This window comes from Microtus oregoni, unplaced genomic scaffold, assembly GCF_018167655.1.
Source record: "Microtus oregoni isolate MIOR12 unplaced genomic scaffold, Mior012 000020F_ref0000438, whole genome shotgun sequence".
NCBI classification, from domain to species: Eukaryota; Metazoa; Chordata; class Mammalia; order Rodentia; family Cricetidae; genus Microtus; species Microtus oregoni.
In genome coordinates, this window is record NW_024543079.1 from 25,367,009 (window position 1) to 25,391,208 (window position 24,200).

The following is a 24,200-nucleotide window of genomic DNA, read 5'->3' on the forward strand; positions in this document are numbered from 1 at the left end:
TAACAAAACAGTTATCAAGTAAAAATTACAATAATCTTTATCATAACTAAGGAAAACTATAACTATAATTAACTATTCTTATCTCCATCAAAGACTCCAGAAAGATACAATATTACCTAAACAAACAAGAAAAAAGCAACTTTCAAACTTTAGAAATGACAGAGACATCTCGCTGCCTGGACAGTCACCCAAAGTTCTTTTGTACCATTGGGGCATCCATCTTTAGCCTTCAGGCCCAAAGTATCCAGCAGACATTTTCATCAAGCAGGAAATTCCAAAGACAGTTCAGTCACTTTCTGCTGTGTCCTGCAGAATGTCTCGCAGACTCTTTCATGAGTCAGGAACCCCAAAAGACCATCTCACCTTTAGGCAAGTTCAGCAGTCCTCTCTCTGCGGGTTCTCTGTGTCCATTTTATGCAACAGTCCAGGCAAGAGCAGTTTCTTGCCCAAATGGCTATCAAACTCCATAACGATCCTCTTCGATGCCCATCTTCCTCTCGAAGTAGATTGGTGCCACCAGGAGCAGACATGTCTCATTGTCATGAAAAGTCCTACGTTATTAAAATATTTTAAATGCCATATTCTGTAGCCTTTGAGAGATATGAAGAATGCCTATCTGAAATATATCTCTATATATCTAGAAAATCTAAGTAACGTGACTACAAACTTGACTATTATTTATGATTATCCATCAACAACCTATATTTCCAATTATACATTACATTTTAAAAATGAACTACACAATCACACCTTATTCAAGATCAAAAATACATATACATATAACAAAATTGACCTTAAAATCCATACCAATGCAAATTATTCATACCTATATCATATCCCCCTTTAAATGTAAATGAACATTTATAAACAATATTTTGGGAACATGGGCGCAGTTTTTTCTCTCCAAACTGCTTCCTGCTGAATGGGGGCATCGTTAATTAGGTCTTTCATGGTATAACCTGTGTGCTAGTTTCATCTCAGTTGGCAGTTGAGCGAAGCAATTTTCTGAAGATGTTCACAACAACCTTTCAGGAGGGCATGGTCTATCATACCAAATTGTAATAGAAGAAATCCACAGGGTCTGGTCCTCTGTGAAAACAAAAGAAGACCCTCTCCAAAGCATCATATTCTTAAACCCAAATTTTGAAATCGTAATACCCTTATATCCATTCTGGTTTAGCTTGGCAGCCCATGTAATGAAATGTCTCTCTGTACTTAGCTCCTTTACAGTCAAAAATCTTAAAGAAAGCACAATGTACATAATCCAGACTCTTTGTGAATTTTCCATTTTTACGTGGCTTATTTTTCTTTATTTCTTTTAATCTCTTACCTATCTGTACTCTGTCTCTTTAAAGACTTTACCTTTTTTTAAAAAACCATTAACTTTATTCTCTATATTCTTTTTCTTCTCTCTCTCAAGCCTACGTACATTCATCCAACAGTGTGGTCTTTTATGTCTGAATCTGTTTTATTGTGAATATGTAACATTTTTTTACTATCCAGGAGCATTCCTTAAAATGTTAAGCAGTTCCTAAAAACTTAAGTTGCACCATGTACAGGTAATACAGTAATAAGGTACAGCCTGTTTCCTGCCCAGTCTAAACCTTAACTGCACTATTTTTATGGTAATTACGGTAGTTCCTGCCTGAGGTCAGCACAGTTCAGCATGGAGCAGCCACTCCTGCCTCAGATCCATTTGGTGCCCCTGAGCTGAGCACAGTTCCAGGCACACAGCAGTCCACACTGGCACCGCAGTCGGCAGTTTAACTCTGAGACTGAGCGTGCAGCACAGAAACTCTTTTCATCCAAGTTACAGCCAAATCTGACACGCAGAGCACTGTGCAGTCTGAAAACATCTCTTTATATGTCGGCAGGAATCCGCCATGTTCTTTCGCCTGCCTAAGCCTGATTCTGCCGTCTGCCCAGGTGCAGGCGGGGAGCACTGAGAGCCATCAGCACGATCTCAGAGCACTCTCCTTCCGATCCCAAGCGGGAACAGAAACATCCAGTCCCATAAAATCCATTGAAATGCTTTAAAGCCAGAGTTCACGCTGGCAGCACAGCCCCAAGAAGCTGCGCTTTAAAATGAGGCAGCTTTTTTTCTGCTGCTGTTGCCGAATCAGGAAATCTCTCTACAGCAAGCCACCAACAAACAGCAAAAATCTGTGTTAAACTCTGTTTTTTTCTCTGTTTAAAATTAAGCTCTCTCAGGTTTAAGTGGATTTAGCCCATCACGTCTGGGCGCCATCTGTTGTAATAAGGAGCGGAGGGGCTGCTTCCCGCCACCCGGCTAGCTTGGGCGCCACTCTGTTGTAATAATTGGAGCCGGCGGGGCTGCGTCCCTGGCACCCCGCAGCCTGCTTTAGCTTATGCCCCGAAATAATTACATGGAAACTGTATTCTTTTAAACACCGCTTGGCCCCTTAGTTTCAGCCTCTTAATCCATTTCTATTAATCTATGTAGCACCACGAGGTGCGCTTACCAGGGAGATTCTAGCCTACGTCTGTCTGGAGTGGGAGAATCATGGCAACTCCTGACTCAGCTTCTTTCTCCCAGCCTTCTGTTCTGTTTACTCCTCCCACCTATGTTTTAACCTATGAGGACCAAGCAGTTTCTTTATTACTTAACCAATGAAATCAACAGATTGATATATGACACTCCCACATCAGTAAATGCCTTTAATCCTAGCCATGGTGAGATAGGGATTGGAGCCACGCAGACCCCTGGGAGCTTGTGGACCAGTAGCCTCACCTACACTGTGAAGTTCTGGCCAATGAGAGACAGATGTCAAACTAAGGTAGAAGGTGCCTAAGGACCAACACTCAAAGCTATCCTCTGACCTCCCAGATTTGTGTGCCAACCCCCACCCTCCACAAGCATCATCTCCCTTTCAATCACTCTCTAAAGTAATTCTGAATAAATCTTTCTGAGAACATTCCTCTATTTCTAGAATATTCTATTCCAATGTTCCTATAGTTCTTTGAGAGTGTTAATCTAACTTCCATTTTTAGAATTGTTTATTTAAGCAAAGCTAAAGAAAAACAGTTCTTATTTTTAGTAATTTTATATATTGCCATTGCAGAGATCATGTGCCAAACATTTAAAAATACAATTTGATAAAAAAGAAAGATTCTGATAGATATTTACTTCTATTACATAGAAATATATGTGTTTATATGTATGTTAATGTATACAGAGAATTTTTGCAGAAGTATATATAGATACAGACAAATTGCATCATGTATATATAGTTACATGGATTTAGAAGCTGAAGTCACCCATCTCTCTGTGCTCATCTTGAGGATAGAGTTTCACTATGTCCCAGGAGCTACTCTTAGTGCCCTAGCAAGGACCTACCCTCCCATCTCCTCACGGGTACCCTTGCTTCCTGACCATTTGAGGCAGAGCTTTTGCTTTTGCTCTTTATATATATGGACTCTTGCAGTATGTGTTATTTGGATCCAGTATGTTTCTGAGGTTCATCCATGTTGTCGCGTGTAGGTGAGCACCCACTTACTCTCAATTCTGTATTCCGTTACACAAAGATTTCCTAGTTCATCTAGTAAATTTTTGATTTACTTTTTGGGTTTTTTTACTTGAGGTCGTTATGTTTATTGTGGATCTTTAAATGCCTTTTGGTATACATACAGATATAGTTCTGTGGGGCTTATGCCTAGGAAGGCTTGGAGGTCAGAGGTATACATATTTATTATATGCATAATTTCAGGAGGAACCACTAGTTTTTAAAGTAGTTTTGCCATTCCCTTTCCCCATCACCATTCACCAGTGCCAGCTGAGTTGCTGCAGATCCTTGCCCTTGCACAATGCTATGACAGAATGGCTTTGCTTTGCAATTTTCACATGGTTAATGAAGTTGGCCTCTAGGTGCATTTTCTTATCAAGTGTTTGTTGCATTTACAAATATTTCCACTTTTAACTTTATAAAGAGAAAATGTTCCAATTCCCTAATCTTTCACAAATGAATTTGGGAAAAAGTAAATTAATAAAAATAGAAATGGAATGAACAAAGACAGTTAAGAAGCATAGAAAACAAAGGGGCAAAAGGATGGAGGTGTAGCAGACTCCTCATTTTATAGCCAGGTCTGGTGTTAGAATGTAAATAGCAGAGCAGCTTTGTAGAGGCCTTTAAGAGAGATGTGCATGAGACAAGAACCAGAGGAAAGCTTAGGCAGATGATGCCTATAGGAGTAGGTGGAGCCCTGTTTGTTAACTTGCCGAGAAGGTGAGTGATGCAAAAAGAGTAATAAATTGAGCTCTAGAAAAGATTCCTTTATCCTAGCATAGAGTGCAGTTCACAGTTAAAACCAGACAGGACATTGCTCTCCTTTCATGAGAACACAGGCAGGCAGAAGTGAGTGGGGATGCAGCAGTGCATATAACATCATGAGTGTCCACTGTAGTCAACACAGTTCAGATAGGAAGGAGGCTGCTCTCGTGAGACCTAGCACTATTTCCTTTGCTCTGGCAAGAGCTGCTACAGAGAAAAGCATTATAACCCAACAGGAAAGAGAAGAAATAGGGTGAGCACAGGTTGTAGAAAACTAGTTTCAGATTGTTTCCTGATTATGTGGAAAATGTCCAATACAATGAATACCATTGGCTATATAGCATTTTTGGCAAGAGTGGTAGGCTTTAGTATAACTTTCATATCTGTAAACCTGGTAAAAGTGGGATGCCAGCTGTATAACCAGGCAATACTTATAATAATAAAAATATTCCCCCAGTTGATGAATTTCATCCAGGTTAAGATGCCCAATATATAAATTTAAGATGGCAGCTGTGAAGCTATACCTTTGGATCCCTTGAGGCAAGGAACTCCTATAACTAGGCATGCCCCTAAGAAGGTATGCCCTGGTATTTTCACTGGACTTTGGCCGCTGTGGCCTGAGAATGGATAGAAGCCCATGTGTGTCTCCACCATGCATATGGGCAGCTGAAGAAGCACTCTAGACACTGTCACCAGGCTCTCCCCTCCGAGTTCTACACTTGTGCGTCCCCACTGAGCAGCTCTGTCTTGTCCTCTGTGGCCCGCAGCTATCCCAACAGACTGAATGTTTAGCTGAACCTAAGAAGTCCAGAGAAAGATAGAAATGAACACCATGCTGGTACTGTAGGGAAGAATCACATGATGGCTAAGGAGTTCCCTTCCAGGAAATTTAGTCTGTTGATATGGTCACATGTACTGTAGGCGGTTGGTACGAGGATAGTTACTGTAGCTTGCTGGTAAAGCAAATGACTAGAAAAGCCTGCATTTACATCAGTCAGGAAAGCACCAACAGCAACTACAGGATAGCCGTGCAGTGAATACCAAACAATGGAAATAAAATCACTAAAAATAAAATAAAAAGGTTTATATTGTTTAAGTATATACAATATATTCCTAATATATTGTTTTTTTTTAAAAAGCAATAGTCAGGATAATTGGCTTATACCATTTTCACTTATGATAGCACAACAAAAACATGGTTCCATTAAATTGAGAAAGAATGCTCTCCTGTGCTGAACTCCTTCTGTGTGTTCCTGTGCCATCTCTGGCATCAAGGGCAGCAGACAGAATGGGGCACTTATGATCCTGCCCCTGAGGCCCAGGCTTAATTATTAGACATGCAACTGAAACCCCAGGCTGTCCACTTGCCCTAGCTTCTCACCTGATTTGGGTGTTTATGACTTCAGATTTTACCCTTCCACAGCATTGATAAAGAAATGTAGATTGTAGCATAGTCAAGTCATATGCTGGATGCCGTCAGCAGGAAAACAAGTTTTGTTTTGTATATTTTGTTTGTATATTTCGGCATGGGTGAACTATTAAGCAAGACTTGGGTGTCTTACCTTTTGAACTCTGTTCTTTGTGTGCAGTAGACAAACGAATTCTGAGAGCTGTAGGGACTTAGATGTGTTTGCCTTGAGTGAAATGCTGCTGCTATGGCTTTCCCGTTGCTGATTTGTATGGCAGATGCAGGTTCATGACTGTGATATCATGATTTTAATATTAGGACATGTATTCCATGGATTAGAAACTTAATCATAAATAGTACTTTGGAGATAAAGAGAAATTACTTTTTATAAACATTTAATTTTTTGTGAAACTGTTCTGATAATTTGTGAAAATCTTAGAAATGTACATCTTTTCTGACTATTAACGGCTTTATGACTTACATTATAGATTGCCCTCTTGGACTCCCCTACAGCCTTAAGTATGGAGGAGAAACTTCACCAGAATGAAGCAAGAGTAAGTTGGAGTTATTATTGTTTTTTAATTTCAACTTAAATATTATTTTTTAGTCTTTGTTTGCTACAACTTGAGACAGTCTCCAGGCTCTTACCACATTTTCTTCATTATGCTTTTGTCTAGTCCCAACCCAATGGCCACACACTGTCTTTTGTGTTTGAGACAGAATATCACTATGTACTGTCAACTGCACTTAAACTCATCCTGCTGGATTTAGAGATTTTCACCACCACACCTGGTCCATGATATCTCTTCTTAGCTCTTTAGGCATTGCATGTCCACATGTTAGCAAACAGGATTTGAAGGCCACTTAATGACTTGCTACATTTGGGGTCACAAGGGAGCCTCTTGATAGAGAGCGGGACCTCCCAAGCAGGCAGAGTCCTTGAAAAGTTAACTTTCATGAGGCCACAGAGGTCCTCATAACTTCGTGCTATGTGCTCTTCAGCTTTTTGGAGCCTTTGACTTTGCAGGGGACTGCAAGTACTCTGGGTCAGGGACCAGTTAAGAGACAGGAAGGGAACAGCAGTGAGACCAGAACAGAGGATGCTCTGTAGGAGGTGAGTGACAGAGGGCTGACATCGAGGCTTACATTTTTCTAAACAACCTTCGTGTCTGACTTGGTTCTGTCTTATTAATTCTTTTGATCCCCTCTGGGAAAAGAGAAACAGACAATAAGAGCAGTTTAGGAGTCCATATTTTTTCTGGTGCTAAACAGCCCTAGAGGAAAGCAAATGGTCTGATGGTAAAACCTGAAGACTCACACTGTGGAAGGCCCAAGTTGAGTTGTAGTTATGAACTTCTTCATAACTGCTAGGTTAATCATGTTGGCTAATTGCTGATAATAGCATTAGTAAAGATGTCCACTTCTTAATCCTCATTTTTCTCGTGAAATTTTATATTTTACTGCTTCAAATCCTAAGTGCAGTGAAATGTGTGGGTGTGGTTGTTTATCAATTACAGGCTTCAGGAACAGTCAGCAAGTTAACAGAGACCAATAAGCATCTTAATTAGACTGCCATCTTCATGCTGAGAAGGAGATGACTGCCTGTCTTATCCATAGCATGCTCTCAGTCTTGTCTCCTGTCTGCTGTCCTTCTTCATGGCTTGCCGCTGGCTTACTCTTCAGGCACATTGTCAGATGGAACACATGCTTGGATTCTGTTAATGTTCTTAACGAAGATTATTTGATTTAAAACACAATGACAAATCCAGGGAGTACTTAGAATGTTTTGAAAGCTCAGACTATTTGGTGGTGTTTGAAAAGGATGAATTATTATTACTTTTTATTGAAAACTATGCTTTCTCCTCCCAGATCCTCCATTCTTTCCTACCCACCCAACTCCATGCCCTTTCTCTCTTTAGAAAGAAAAACAAAAAGACAAATACATGCACACACACACACACTCACAAAACTCAATAGAAATAAAAAATAAGAAACTATAATACATAATAAGCAAATGACATGACAAAAATGCCTAAACAAAGTAACAAGAGGTAAAAAGTCTAAAAAGGTGCCATTGAGTTTGTGCTGTGCTGGCCATCTACTGCTGGGCATGGGGCCTGCCTTACGTGCGGGTAATGTGCCCAGTGAGGCTCTATCAGAGAACACTAAATTTTCTTTTGCAAGTAGGTGTCAATTGCAGACAGCCTCTTGGCTAGGGACAGGGTCACAGGCCTTCTTCTCCCTCTCAACCCTGGGACCCGTGCTGGCCCTGTTTCTGCTGCCGTGATCTGTATGAGATCCTATGTGCACCAGCCCTGGGCTATCTGGAAGAATATATTTCCTTGGTGTTCCCCATCGCCTGGCCCTTAAAATCTTAACTCCTCCTTTTCTAAGTGTTCCTGACCCCAGAGTGGAAGGCTTTGATGAAGACGTCCCATTTATGATTGTTTCAAAATCTTTCCCTCTCTGCACACTGTCCAGTTGTGGGTCTCTGTGCTGCTGATTGGCTCACCTTTCTCCATAAGGATGTGTATGGTGGTGTAAGGCACAGTCTTTGCTGAATGTTTCTTATTCTTAGATCAGTTGCCAGTGAAAGTCCACTCATTGGTTAGTAAATTAGATGCTACTCTTTTCCCCTACTGTAGGGAGAAAAGATACAAGAATATCCCCTTCGGAAATGTTTTTAGAACAAAACACTCGAGTGCCTGCTGTCTCCTTTGGAGGGTCCTTGGGTATGAGTGGTTTCTGACTGTCACCACAGCCTTATCTAAGTGTGGAGACAGGCAGGGACTGATGGGGGTGTCTATTTACTCCTGTTTGCTTGGTTCACAAAGAAGACAGACTTCAACAGAAATAGCCAGTGAAGGAAGAAACATTTACTTGGAAACCCATGGTTATCTAGGGTAACTTCAGTATGTGAATGACCACTGAGTGTAAGTCAGGTAGGTTTGCTTCCCCCTGGGGTCACCACAGATCCCCACTCCCTCATGAGAAGCCCTCTTTGTTTAGTCATGGTTTCCGTGCTTCAGGGCACATGCATGTGCCTTTTCCCTAGGAGGGGGGACAGCAGGAGCCTTACATGATGGAGTCTCTGGTAAGGAGAACAGGGGGCTTAGGGGAGATGGTTTCTGCTATGGGAATTGGGAGGCAGTCAGGTGAGACAGATCTGTGACCCCTGCGAGGCTAGCTGTCCCCTTCCTGGACCAGTCTTTGAGTTCTACTTTTCCACAAAGGGTATTTTTCATTCCATTTTCCGCTAGCCTCTTGATTCAGCTATTACTTCTTTTCTTCTTGGTTAATTAATCATGAGGATCATCTTAAAACATCTCTGGAAGTAGACGGAAACTTGATTAGCTTTGAGAAGAATTTACCAACTGTGCACTCAGCTGTCAGCCCTGCCCTTTCCTCCTCAAGTTATGGTCCGAAACTGACTTTTATCAATAGAATTTTGCTGTGTCTAAAAGATCAAATAAAGAAGCATCTTTTCCCCCTTTACCCAAAGGTACAATGAGATTTATAAACCCCATTAATTAGCTACCAAAGCATTATCTTCTAAAAGAAAACTGCAGCATCCAGGATGATTTAATCACCACATCCAATTAGAAAGGAAAATAAATGGCTATTTCTGAGAGTGTGGCCAGGAAAAGCAAACACACTTAATGTGCTGTTGCCATCCTTGGAGTTACAAGTGTTTAATAATCCAAATAGGTCCATCATGGAAAAGAGGTCATAGAGCTATAATTTGACATGTTTCTGTCACTTTCCTTTGCTGCAACGTAGGTTGTTGATGAGATCAGCTGTTTGGTTTATAGTTGGTGGTGGTTCTTTCAAGGAGTAGAGCTAGCTAAATCTATCTATCTGTCTATCTATCTATCTATCTATCTATCTATCTATCTATCTATTAATTATATGTAGACATGCACACACAGTTCATTTTTCCATAGGGTCTATACATTTAGAAACTGTTCTAGATAAAAATTATGTTTAATAAAATTGTTATATATTTAATATATAATAAAAGCAGTGTATATTTAATAAAATATATATTTATGTTTTTAAATAAAATCATTATATATTTATGTTTTTGTTTCTAGGTTCAAGAATTGACCAAGGAATGGACAAACAAATGGAATGAAACCCAAAATATTTTGAAAGTAAGGGCTGTGAAAAGTGTCTTAATCTTACTGTACTGGCTTAAGTAGGTAACTTCTCTCTCATCTAAAATATGGCTGTATATGCTGTGTTTAAGGTAAGATTAATGAAGCCAATTTGGAACTGTGGCCTATGAGTCTGTGGGTAGTGTCTTAGGTCATGAGTGACAGCTCACATCAAAACTGAAAACTGTAACATGCACACGTTACTGTGATATTCCACACACATGCTTTTACTTGTTGGAATTTCTTCATTTGGAGCTCAGTACATTTAAAATCCTATTATTCAAGGACATAGACTCTGTGTTTCTAATTTTGTTAAGGTCAACATAAAAGCAATGCATTAAGAACAAAATTGGTTTTCATGGCATCATTATAGAACACACTTGCATAGCATGATTAGATTACAGGAATTTCTAAACTACTGATTTGCCATTCAATTTCTCCATGTCTCTGTGGCTAAACGATGGTTGTATGTGTTTCTGTCGATACACACTAGGGAGGGATACCTGTAATTTTGGTCTCCGTTTTTCATGCTCTGTGCTGCAAACTAGAAGTTTCCTTGTTATTTTGACTCACTTGATTGATAGGATGAGATTTATAAATCCCATTAAATAGCTACCAAAGCATTATCTCCTAAAAGAAGAGATTCACACTGCACTGGGTGTGGAATTGAGTTAAACTTTTTGCTTTGATGGCATCCTGTTGCTTCTGAGGTCCAGTGAAGTGCCTTAGGGATAAAAAGGAAGCTCCATGTAATATTGACTGGCCAAGCTCAGCAGGGCTTAGCTAAATGTGTCAGCAGTACATGAAGCTGGATCTCCTGCATGTGAAATGGCATGCTTGGTTAATGATTTGTGGGGCATACTCGGAGGCCTAAGTTAGTCTTCAAGTCTTCATCTGACAACAGTGTCATAGAGCCAGGGTCAGCAATATACTGTGCCCACTTCTGTTTGTGTCAACGAGGTTTCCTGCCCCCCCTCTGGGGTTATGAAGATGCCTTGCTTGAGCTAGAGGTGATGCTCAGCTTTGATGTAGGTGGAAATGGGTTTATGGGCCTGGGGACTTTTTTTGCAGGAGCCCAAATGACAGTGTTAGGTGAGGCTTCAGCTTTTAGATTTCCTTCTCTCCTTCTGTTCCCAAGAAGAAAGGCATGCTATTTTGAGGTTCCGTGCTTCTCAGTGTTTCCTTTGTTCAGAATTTATTTATTCACTTATTTATTTTGGTGCTCTGGTTTCAACCCAGGGTATTAGACATGCTAGGCAAATGCCCTACCACTGAGCACACCACAGCCTGCCTTTGACAAGAGACAATGGTGCATGAAGCTGAGCGGAGCTTTCATGCATATCTCAGAATAGTCATGCTAGAATAAGCACTGCCATGGCGGGGTGGGGGGGGGGGATGTGTTTGTTCCTGAAGTTTAAGACCCCTGAGTGGTATGGTAGCAGCCCCTAAAGGCCAGGCCTTTGGACTTTCTATGACACAGGGTAACTTTTCTCAGGAAGTTTGCAAAGATGCAGGAATAGTGTGCCACATTTAAAGAACAAGAGCAATCATGTCTAGTAAACACTTTGAAAGTTATTAGCACAAGTGGTACCTGGTAGGACCAGAGGCACAACAGCAGTACATTGTAGGACTTAAACATCATCTCCTGCTATTGCTGCTGTGATATCTACCCCCATATACATTCGTTGTGTGTGTGTGTGTGTGTGTGAGAGAGAGTGTGATGTGCATTGGCACTAGGGAATGCACTAGGGCCTTGCATGAGCAAGGTTGCCTCAGAGTGACATCCCTAGACTGAAACTAATTTTGTCTTGAATTCTTCTACCCTTCTATAAAATCACAACAATGGAGCTTCTGAAATATTTTATTAAAGATCCCCCTGCCCCTGAGCGATTCTGGGCTTTGAGTCATAGCCTCCTCTGATTCGCATCCCATTTTACATTCATCTAATTACCTTTATTTTTCATGACTTTTCAGATAAGTAGAATTTGTGTTTTAAAGGTAATGGGAAAGGCAGGGCGGTTTCCTGCCCTCCCCTGCTTGTTTGTTCTTTAGGCTGTGCTCACCCTCTGGCCTCACTGGGTGCTTTAAGGGCTCTCTCTATCTCCTTTTGGAAGACACCGCCTGCGGGCTGTGGTAGAGAACACTACTCAAATGCTTATTTTGAAAATCTTGTGTAGGAATTGACTGCTGTTGCTCAGGTGTATACATGTACCTGTGTGATTTCTGTAATCCTCTCCTGCGTTTCTACAGTGTGTTTGTAAGCTGATCAGTTGTGCCCGGAGCCACCCCTGCATACAGTGCTGCACGCTTCCCTTCCTGTTGCAGATGGGGGACTTCAGGTTAATTTATCAACAGACATCATGGGGAGCAGATCCAGGAAAAAAGGTTCTGTCCTCTCAGATAGACATTAGCATTAAAGTCAGTGCTGCGTGAAGGTCCCTTGAATGTTGAACTTGTCTGCATCTCAGCACATTCTGAACTCTTGAATGCTCAGAAGCAAGGAACAGCTTAGTCCCCTTCTTTCTGTATCCACCGTATTACTTCCCTTGCTTGGGAATAGTGAAATCCAAGGTCTGGTTGCTTGGCATTAGAAGGACAATGCCAATCCCTGGGATACTGTATGCTCTAACCAAAACTGCTGACTTTTTTGTTTGTTTAAGCAGAGCTGGTAGCATGATGGCCCCAGTGGCTGGGGTCTGAAGCTTTGGTCTCTTAACTCAGGAATTGTATCTCAGGCTTTAGTTCCCTTTCTCTTATTGGGCTGTGACTTTTACTTCCTTGTGCTCCTGTTTCCAGCTTTGAAATTGTGGTTGATGCCAGCTGATTCCCTGTGTCTAAGGTAGAAGGGTAGGAGATGATGACATGTTCACATTCATTTTGAAAGTAATTGATTAAAGTGTGTGTGTTTGTCCTTTCTCGTCTTCCTAATGCTGCTATCTGTTATTGCAGTTCCCCATATTGTAGTGACCCCAAACCATATTATTTAATTGCTACTTGGTAACTGTAATTTTGCTACTGTTATGAATCATAATGTAAATATCTGACATACAGGATATTTGATATATTACTCCTATGGGGGTTGTGACTCCCAGGTTGAGAGCCACTGTTTTAGGCACATCTTAGACAGGTGGTATGAGGCAGTTCTGTGACAGTGCTCTGTATCCCCTTTCTTGCTCCTTAGGCTGCCTTCTCATTTTTCTTATTCTTTGTTTTCTAAACTGCAAACTCTCTTGCTTCACCCCGAGAGGCTTGGGCCGTCTCTTCAGTTTCAACTGTCCTATTGTGGGTCTGCCCCACCACCATTGGCGTATCTACCCACACTCCTGGATGACATGCTGGTCCCAAGTGCAACAGGGAGTTGGGTTTCGTGGTGTCTGTTAGTCTTGGCTGGGGTTGCTCCGTCATTAGGAATGCTACCCTTTTTAGTCCCCTGTCAGAGTCCATTTGGAGCCCTCTGCCCCCACCGTTTAGTTAGGATGGAGTTTGTTTTCCTCTGTGCTTTATGGCATTTGGTTTTAATCTGGTACAATATTCTCCATTGTCTGACTCAGGTGGTGTTGCTGTCCCTGCTTCTATCTCTGTCTTTCACATGGACAGTCAAGAGCTGGAGCTGGCCTGGACTGTATTTGTCATTCTGTAAGCCAGCTCCCATGGCTCTGCTTCTCACAGAGTAGCATTCAGTAAAAGGTTATGGGATTCAGTTAGTAATAAACAAAAATGAAGCCCATTGTATTAATCAGTGAAGAGCGCCATAAATAAACACCACAGTCAGGATGGTTTAAACATCAGATTGATTTTTTTTTCCCATCACAGTCCTAGAGTCTAGGACTCCAAGATGAAGATCTTCCATGGTTGGCCGTTTCTCCTTGGCACATAGACAGCTACCCGTGCTGTGTCCTCACATGACCTTCCTTTTGGTGCTTGTGTCCTTGGCCAACTTTTGTCCCAGTCAACTTTTTCATGAGGACCACAGTCACACTGGCTTTACTTTAACTTAGTTACCTCAACTAATTAATTTCAACTTAAAGTCCTGTCTGTAGATACAGTCGTATCCTTAGAGCCTCAGATGTGAACATTGGGGCTACACGGCATACCCCATTATAGCCTTGATCTATTCAAATGTGAGGACTTGGTGAGAAACATCACCTCTTACTGTGTGGACTGCATCTCCTGTGCTTTTCCCTGCACTTTTCCTCTATTTGAAGGCCTCATGCATGACACTGTGGTTTGTTCTTGGGAGGAATGTGGCTGGGTTCTCTGCATCACAGTCCATCCTTAACCCAGATCATTTAGAACCTGGCCTGTTGAAAGTGTGGTTCACGATGGGCAGCATCAGTGAGTGGTGTTTGTGAGGCAGGACGGAAAGAGATCTCTGAATCTATACTCCACCCCATGTCCATGCATTAGAATCTTTACTTTACTCAGTGCCCATGAGATGGATTTGTACCTTCATGCTGGAGTGCTGACAGAGCTGCCACACTGGGAAAAGTAGGCAATCCTGGATTCTTTGCCTTCAGATCCATTCTGCTCTGTCCTATACTGTGGGGACTGATCCCGACAGGGTGACCTTTTCCAGGCTCCCTTGAGCCTGTGGGAAGCTGAAAGCCTCTCTACTGGCAGCTTTTCTTCTCCATGGCCTCAGGTCCTGCCAGCAGGGACTAGCCCATGGTGCTTGTGGCTCTGCCTGGCAACACTACCCATAGAAACATCCCCTTCTCTAGGTCCTCATCTTGTGGTAGTGTTGGTTTCCTCTTGTCTGTGGGTGACTTCACCATTCCTGGTGACTTTTCAGCAACTCTCTTACAGCTAACAGTAACCAATCACAAGTGAGTGAGCAGTGCCTGTACTGAAGTCCCTGGGGTTTAAACAGTGAAGGTGGCTTCTTTTCTGTGGCTAGCATTGACTGATGCCCAAGTTTGTTTGTACCTGGTCTCTGGGTGCACTGCCACCTTCTGAGGGCAGTGTGCCCCTCCTTTTCTTTTTCAGCCTGTCTTTCTGGTCCTACATGTTGGCATGTGGTTTGCATGTTGGCTGAGTTTATTGGTAATTGGGCTGCCACTTAGGATGAATCCAGCTTCTGCAAGCCTGGCGATTGGGAGCTGTAGAGTGCACTTGCTGTGGTTCTTCTTTTGGGCAGCCACAATACTGTGCCTGGTCTGGCATATTATAGATCCTAGATATTTGAGGGCTGCTGAGTTTTTCAAGCTTTCATCTCAAAGTGGGATTAGAGAATTCTTTCTTGATCCCCACACTCCACCTCTGTCTTTTTGCTGCTTTTTGGTTTATCACTTTTGCACACACTTGTTTCTGTCCCAGAGTTTTATAGATGGTTAAATAAAAAATGCCCAAGGTATGTTATCTGACCTCCAAGGAGCTCCTTCAGCTCTGTGCTTCAAAATAAATCTTAGACAGTTAGGACTGCAGTGCAAAACTGGCAGCCGTGTGGCAGATGGTGTGGCAGAAGGGAGCATGGCCTGTGTGTGTGTCTGGACCACTCTGTAGCCAGGGACTTAGAGCCAGGCAGTGCTCCTGGTTGAGTCCCTCCAGCTTTGGTTAGTCGTGCTTTTCTGCAGACTGCACACCTCTCTTCCTGTAGACACTGTCTTTGATCACTCCAGTGCCTGGCTGGATTTTGTATTTTCAGCCCCCACACAGGGCTTCCAAATGTCAGAGAATAAGCAGGCTGCTCTCATACCAGCCCCCACACCAGCAGTTTCCTTGATAAGTGTTCTAATTGCGTTGAAGTTACTTGAAGTTTTTTTCAGGTTTTAATTGTGTGGAATTATTGTGTATCTTATACCCTGTTGGTGTTTGCTCTGCTGAATGGGGCGTATTTGAACCCACATAATGATGAGAGAAGAATGCACACAGTTTAATTTGGAATTGTGCTGGTGGCTTGCTAGTCCTTCTCTGGGTAATACAAGAAGTTCATGGCTGGGATGGAGAGCGCCTTTACTCCTTCAGGGCTTCTTAAGTAACAGGGAATATAATAAAATGCAAACGGGATCTTTTCCTGGCTTAAGGTTTCTGAGTTTAAATTCTGAGGAGAAGCATGCTACTTCTGTTTTATGACAGAGTGAATCAGCTGAGCTGTTTGTCTCGGCAAGATTACAGCAATCTATAAAAGAGTTTTTCCCTGGCTCTCTGCAGTTTCCTTGTATGAACTGGAAGGGATGGATCTGAAGTAGACTCCTAACTGGGCCATTGCTCAGCAGGCCTGCGATGTGGTAGGTTTGTGAAATGAGTTTCCTGTGGTTTTCTGGGTCTCCCTGGCCAGGGAATTGGATCCTCTGCTTTCTGGAGAACCTACACCAAGCATGGGGAAGACACAATTTTCCCTTCATTCGGCGGTATCTTCCATGTTCTTGGTTAAAAATTAAACCAGAGGGCAGATCTGGGATAAGATTTTATGGTCATCAACTTAACCCAAATTTTGAGACATTGCTTTCATCCATAGAGTATAGGCTTCCGTATCAAGTTCTTTTTAGCCATTCCCTGATTCAAAACTCTAGCCTGAGATGTAAAAACATCTGGGATTGGTAACAAGCCTACAGAAAGTGGACCCAGGGATTCTGAGCAGCTGTTTTATGAATGGCTACAAACACCAAGCAACAGGCATGGTAATGTGGCTGTGCAAAGGGAGAGCCAAGGCAACCACACTCTGAAGTCCCTGATGGCCAGGATCCTATCAGTTATAGTTTATTCCTGCAATTTGAACAGTATGAAATGCAGTCATGCATTTCATAATGGTGGGAGCACATTCTGAAAGGTGTGCTATCAGGTAATTGTATCCTAGTATTAGCATCATAGCACAAGCTAAGATGTGTACAGCATCACTAGGTGATAACGTAATGGAATCACTGTGTGACCTTTGAAGCCCTGCTGTACAGGACATGACTGTAACACCATGTATTCCCTTGGCTTCATGGAGACAGTACTGTGATCATTCACATTTATTCAGGATTGGCCAAGGTGGGCATTTCAGACATCATGGTTCTTCCTCGTGTGATTTTCATTGGGAAAAAACATAGCCCAACTCAGTTCCTGCTTATTGCTGTGGGTCTTGTTCAGGTCACTCCTTTTGAATATGTATTTCATACAGATCACATCTAGAGACGAACATTTTCCTTCCTGCTTTTGGGTATTCCTTTGTACAGTTCCCTTCATCTTTGGTTGTCCTATCTCATCCTCTGATTTCTACTGGATCAGGCCTAAAGGGCATTTTTTGATAGAGGCTCCCAAACTGGTTGTGGCCTCAGACTAAGAGCAGCAAATCTTAATTTTTAGTTTCAATATAATTCTTTAAGGATAGTTTATGCTAAATGAATTTGTAGAGTCTATGTGTGTCTATTCTCTTTGCCTCCCCTCCCCTTTCTTCCCCTCTTTGTGAAGGCTTTGACACATAGAGTACTTTATGGACATGTAGGTACTTGTTTATTAACAGTTTCTGTTTGAGCTACTTGGGTCTGGACATTGAATGAGTAGGTGGCGCTAAGGTCCACATGGATACACTGCAGTATGTTACTGGAGAAGTTGTTGGGAAGAATGGGTCCGTAAATGTGATATAAGTGATAGGCATTTATGGAGATGCAAGGGGCTGATGTGTAATCCATCACAGTACATGGTAGTTATCTGTATGTTTTCATTCTCTGTTAAAATTATAAACTCTTTTGAGGTCTGGGGTTGTTATTTTGTTATGTTCTGGTACTCTTCCTATGTAGAAAAAGTTCATTAAATAATTACTAGACTTAGTTGTGTTTTTTTATTTCTAAGATACTTAAGGACAAGCATGAAGACTTTCTCTACATCTTCCTGGCTTAAGCAGACATTTCCCATGATTGCATGGCCCAGGCTTACACCATGGATTTTAGTGTCCCTTGTCTTCCTCTGGAGTATGCCGTGACAGGTTGGAGATGGCTTCATCCTCCTGGTTGGTAGTTGGCTCCAGGTCAGTTGAGGCTGATTTGACTTTTTATCTCTCTACCAATATGTTAGTTATTACTAAGGTGATCTCACAGTCCTTATTGCTACAAGCAGCAAGAATGTTCAAGCAGTTTATTTGCCAATGTCTCTTTGACTAAAGCTTATATGAGGCTGAAACCACAGTTAGCTGGGAGCAGGTTACATAAATCAAAGGCTCAGGACAAGCTATTTTTTGCCCTCCCCCTAATCTCCCGTCAACATTTTTCCAATCTGTTTTTCTTGTCTCTTTGCCTTTCCAGGCAACCCCACAGGAAACTGTATGTGTGCTCCTGGTGTTCATAGTAGGTAGAATTGAAGGAAGGGAGGACAGGGATGGAGGCCATGCAATAAAGATGAATTGAGAGAGGATTATTACAAGCAGTCTGTTTATCCTATATACCAATGTAGGTGACCTCATGCCTCCCTGAACAAAAGTCACTGTCAGTACTCCCATGGGGAAAGCACTTAGTCTTTTTGAAATGTGTTGACACATTTTGTCCTTTGTCTCTTCCTTGATCTCAACACAAGTGAGAGAAAGATGCTTTTGCACTTCTGCAGTGTGCATTTGTTAATTTTTCAACCTCTCATTAAGGCTCCACTCACGCTGTTAATTTCCGCAGACTCTATTCTCCCATTCCTAAACTTCTGCTCTTGAATCTGTTCTTTAAGAAGAAAGGCAAAGTAATAAGCAAAGTTCTTTGTTCTTTGCAAGCAGGACTTGATAATTAATAGGGAGGTGGTTGGCGGCACTGCAGCATACCTGGCAGGGTCAGAGGAAGCACTGTGCTCCGTCTGGGACAAGCTCTGAGGTTAAGAATGCCAAGCCGACCATGTTTTCCATTGCAGCTCTCTCCTTACAGGAGCTGCTCACAAATAAAGGTTTGCTGGGTATATGCTGGTTCTTGCTTTTGAATAATATTCCTGGAGCAAAAGGACAAGAATAAGTCAAATGCACCTTGCTAAATGTTGGTACTGTGATAAATTATTTTGAATATATAAGGGCCTTTTCTTTTGTTTTTGCTATGGAGCATGTGTGCTGGTACGCTCTTACTGCATATTTATTGCCATCACATGGAGGAAAAGATTACCTGGTCATATGGAAGTGTGTTTTCTGTACACCTGTACTGATTGGGTGCTGAATTATGTGACCCTGGTTAGTTGGTACAGATAAGTTGATTGTCCCAGTCATCCAGTGCACATTTAGCTTACCTGAGATGATTTTTGAGAGCTTTGAGTTTGAATTAGGCAATGGCAGTGGAGTCACATTGAACCTGAGAGCAAGAAGGTCCTTTATCCTCTTAGACTCATGACCTTTACCCTGGACCTCCCACTGACCATTTTGCTGGCCTTGGCTGCATTGACCCTTCTGTTTCCCAGACATCCATGTTAAGATGCAGGTAGTGGCAGTTCCTATCACATGAACTGACTTTGTATGGACAAAGGGCTGAGAAGGCATCTCTCACAGTCAGCATTGGGTTGATATCATTCACTTTAGTGAGTCATTCTCTGATATAAAACTAGGCTACCAATAATATGTCTTCCTAATTGGGCAGATAAAAATTTTCATATTTTGCATATGAAAATTTATTAAACTTTTTAAAATTTATTAAACTTGATGCAAATGCAACATAGACTCTCTTAAAAGACATTTATTTTATTAGGTAGCATTTTGTATGTTTATTTACTTGAAATAATTGAAAACTTAGTTCCAAGAAGCTTTAAATAGTGAAGAATGTTAACAAGGTCACAGAAAAAGTGATATGGAGAGGTTTAGGAATGGCTTGGCCAGGGATCTGGTTGTCTGGGGCTTTCCTTGATTCTGTGTTTTGGGTGTTTGCCTTCAGGCCTTGTGTTGCTGAATTCCAGTGATTGGCAAGGTTAAGGTCAGCAGTTCCAGCACTATGTCTACTCACCCCACCGTCTGAATTCTCACCTTAGCTTCAGACACCCAGCAACCCCCAGGCTTTTCAGTGACTGCTAGCTAGGTTTCTTAGCTGGTTTCTGTGGTCAGGGAGATGGTGCATGCTGGTTGGGCAAGGCTGTGAGGCTGTGGATATCTACAGTCACATCATCACCATGAGAAGGAATGGGTCACCCAATTAGTGATGAATTGAGCCTATCTTAGGGACTAGGGTGGGGGTGAGCTGTTTACTGTAACTAATAGGTACTAGGTATCCAGACCAGGCCAACCTTAGGGACACTGAATGCACTTTCTAACATAGACATAGAACCTAGATATCAACTGTAGTGTAAAATATAAGTACATGCAAAGCAAACAGGAGGTGTGTGGTCATTGATCTATTCATGTATTTCTTACGAAAAAATATTTGGAGTACTTCCTTTATGAAGTTGGAATTTCATATTCTACTTGGGGTTCCAAGAAAGGGTCCCCTGAACATCAGTGCTGTGGTGTGAACTTTCTACCATGAATGGGAGAGGCCTCTCTGTTCCCGTGACAGAGTCAAGATAATGCATAGTAAATCCCAGGTATAGAAACATGGCACGTACTGGCTTTGTGGGAGCCTAGGCAGTTTGGATGCTCACCTTACGAGATCTGGATAGAGGTGGGCAGTCCTTGGGCTTCCCACAGATCAGGGAACCCTGATTGCTCTTCGAGCAGATGAGGGAGGGGGACTTGCTCGGGGGAGGGGGAGGGAAATGGGAAGCGGTTGCAGGGAGGAGGTAGAAATCCTTAATAAATAAATAAATTAAAAAAAAGAAACATGGCTTCCCTTTACAAATTGATTATGGTATTGAAATTAAAGCTTCTGTTTTCCTGCCTGCCTTTTATAACCCTTTTTGTCTTTTTCTTTTCTCTAATTTTGAGATGGGGATTCAGCTCAGACTTACCTCAAGTTTTCCATGTAGCCCAGGATCACCTAGAACTTTCAAAACTCATCCTTTGCCTCCCAAGTGCCAGGCTTACAGGTTTGTGCCCCCACACCTGAATTATGCAGTGCTGGGATGAGAACCCAGGGCCTCGTGCATGCTAGACAAGCACTCTACCCCCTGAATTATGTTTCCAGCCCTCCTGTATACTTGAAAACTTAATTTACAGTTGACTATGGGTTTATACTCTTTCATCTGTGCCTACTCGGCCATGGTTACTCTGTGTGGCAGCTTGGCATCCCCCGTGTTTGTGTGGCAGAAGCAGGTGTAAAAAGATTGCTTCCTCCGAGCACCGTAATTGGTTAGTTTTGCTTCTGCACTGCTTCAGGGTGGCAGCAGCTTTGCTTTAGTTAGACATCGGGGCTCCTACTCTCCTTGCTAAGGCCGTGGTTTGAGCAGCCTGTGTCTGTAACGTGTAATTAGCAAGTGTGCTGCTTCTGAGAAAGGGAATATGGACCTATGCTGCGTGCAGATCTTCATTGCTCAGATATCCTCATGCTTGCAGAAATGGAGATGGTTATAAATCCCTGAGATATATATATAGCTCGTACTTTTTGGCTGTCTGCTTTGTCAGGTGAGAGCAGCTTTCTGAGAAAGTTGTCTGTCACAAAGATAAGACGAGTTACTTCCAAATAGCTCTGACTTCCATGAATTTGGACAACAGAGATGACACTGAAGATGGTCACCTTTGATGGCTAATGAGTTACATATTACTGTGTAATATTTAAGCCTTTCTCTTTTATAACATTACAATAAAAATATACTATTGACGCAGCTAACAGATTTGACTGACATGTTATAGAACTGGCTGTAACACTTCTTTAAGTTTATAGGCCCACTTTATTATCCTAAATAGTTTACATACAAATTATGTTCACATCATGAGAAGTTGAATTTCCATGTAGAATGGTTTCTATCTAGAATCTCTTGTGCCACAGGCATTGTTTCAGGGCAGCACTGTCTAACTCGACTAGAGTACACAGCTTGCAGTTCTTGCCACACTAAAATTGTTAAACAACTCAGACCAATTTTAATAGTGTATTTTATCTTATAGAAATTGTAACAGTGTAGATATCTGTTTATTATAGAAATAACATTATATAACATATATTAACATATAGTATAATAAATTCTATACTCTATTATGCAATATATAATTATACATATTATGTACATATAATATATAATTACATATTATATACACATGCACATGTATATATAATATATACTTATGTACAATATTTATCTATAATAGATACATAAATCATCATATATTTATAATAGAGTATGGTGTACAATTTACCTAAGTTTTATCAAAAAAATATTTGTCAATTCACCTTGTTTTTACATTTACAGTGCATCTTAATTCAGATGTCAAATTGGCATTAGATTTACTGGCTATGCATTTTTATTTTATAAAAACTTACACATAAAATACAGTGCACATACTGAGTTTGCTATAAATATATTTAAAGCTTTTCCAGTAACTTAAGTTTTAATTTGCAACTTTAAACCAGTGAAGTACAAATTCAATTTTCCTCCTGCACTGAAGACTCAGCAGCCATAAATGTAAGATGATTTTAATTGTTGCATTGTTTGCCTCGCCCAGCAATGCTGTCAGGGTGGTATGCTAGGTCTCCCCATCTTTACAGGGAAGAAGATGAGGGATGGAGGGCAACAGCAGTGGCAGGCAGCAGCTGGGAACCTCCTGGGAGGTTTGCGTTGTACTGCCTGTCTCTTACCGTTTGAAACCGGCCTTTCTTTAATTTTGGGATGGGTTTTTCTTTCACCTTTTCTTCATGTTCAAATGCATTGATTTCTGTGCTGTTCCTTTTGCCTTTTCATTTTGTAAAGATTGATAGAGAAAAGTGGCATTAGGAACTGATCCTTTATTTGTAGTGAATTTGGCTGTCAATATCTTAAAAATCAAAATGGATGATGGCCTGTGTATAAGCCCCATCTGCTCAGTTATCTCCGCAAATGTCAGGACGAGATTTGCGCCCTGCAGAACCCTGGTTCTGGTTTCCTTCTGTGTTTTGCAGCATTGTTTTCTTAATTGCAGCTCTGATTCTTGCTTTGCTCCAAGGCTGGGCTTTAGTTCTTTCGTTTCCTTGGCTCCTTTCTCATCTGTCTCTTAAACAGAGTCATGGTTGTCTGCTTGGGCATCCTTCTATTAGCATTTGTTCTTGCAATAATAATAATGTCTCTAGGCATCTTTCAGATTGTTTCTTTTTTGCTTGAAATTATCCATCTAGCTATGTTCTTGCCTACCTTTATGGATAATTGTTCTTTTATTTCATACTTTCTTTTGTGTGATTATTCTGTTGCCCTTTGTTACAAGAAATGGTTGCTTATAAAAGAGACCTTGCATGTGATTTCTCCATAAGGACAAATGGTCCAGATGTGCACTGTCACACTGAGTGCTGTCTGTAGAGAATGGAAACTATAGGGGCAGTGATAGCTGTTCTCTATTCCATCCTCAGTGTTCAGTGAGCTCAAATGTCCCAAGATGACTGCTTTCTCTTTCATACCTTCTGGGATCCCTGTTCCCTGCTGTGTCAGTGTGGTAAGAAGTATGTCCTTTGGCTGCTTCTCTGCTTTGAAGGAAATGAGCAGAGCCTGCCCCATCTTGAGAATCTTTTATATTTTGAGGGGTAGTATAAATAAGATAACTTGATTCCTGTATAAGTAAACTTAAGTCTTTTTAAGGTATGCTTTTAATTGAAATAGAATTATATCACTTTCCTCCTCATTTTCATCCAGCCCAACTCAGTTCTACCCTTGCTCTAACCTCCCTTGAGCTCCCCCATTTCTAGTTTATAGCCTATTTTTGATTATTATTGTTACATATGTATGTTCCTGTTTGTGTGCACAAATATAAATATAACCTGCTGAATCTGTTCGTGTTATTTGTGTGTATATGGTTTCAGGACTGACCACTCTGCATTGGGCAAACAGTAAAGGGCTTATCCCTGGGAGAAGCTGATGCTCCTTCTTGCAGTCATTAGTGCTTGTAATGCACGGAATTTTCCTTCTTTCACATTCACTTGTCTATTAATATTGCCATTGTTCTGGTCTTGTTTATCCGGCAATGTCTAAGAGAGATTGTTTCACAGCAGACTTCCTGGTTATGCCGACTCTTAAAATCTTTCTTCCACAGTGTTCCCTGAGCTATAAATTCAGGAGCTGTGATGTCACTGTGTCTGTTGGAGCTGGGTGCCCTGTGGGCGTGTTGACCTCTGCATTGTGTCCAGTTGTGGTTCTCTGTGCTGGTTTCCAGGTGCTGTGAAGAGAAGCTGCTTTTATGAGGGATGCAGCTACACTTAGCTGTGCATGTAAGGATAAGGTTTAGAATGTAGTGAGCAATTACACTGTCTAGCAGAGTGGTGGTAGTGGATTTTATTCTACACTCCATGACCTCAGTAGCCCTGGGGAGCTGGCTAAGTTTCCAGTACCAGCATGCAAAATAAGTATACAGGTACAATAAGGGCACTC

The 24,200-nt window shown here is 41.5% G+C and overlaps 1 protein-coding gene across 5 annotated transcripts in view; it reads left to right on the forward strand.

Annotated features, from left to right (window-relative positions):
• The window catches only part of Kif16b (kinesin family member 16B), a 264,942-nt gene that overhangs the window by 64,608 nt on the left and 176,134 nt on the right, over nucleotides 1-24,200 (forward strand). For all 5 annotated transcript variants that reach the window (XM_041670255.1, XM_041670256.1, XM_041670252.1 and 2 more), the window contains 2 exons: nucleotides 6,186-6,251; nucleotides 9,792-9,851. In XM_041670255.1, the coding sequence (XP_041526189.1) occupies nucleotides 6,186-6,251; nucleotides 9,792-9,851 (126 nt within the window). The remainder of the gene's footprint in view (nucleotides 1-6,185; nucleotides 6,252-9,791; nucleotides 9,852-24,200) is intronic.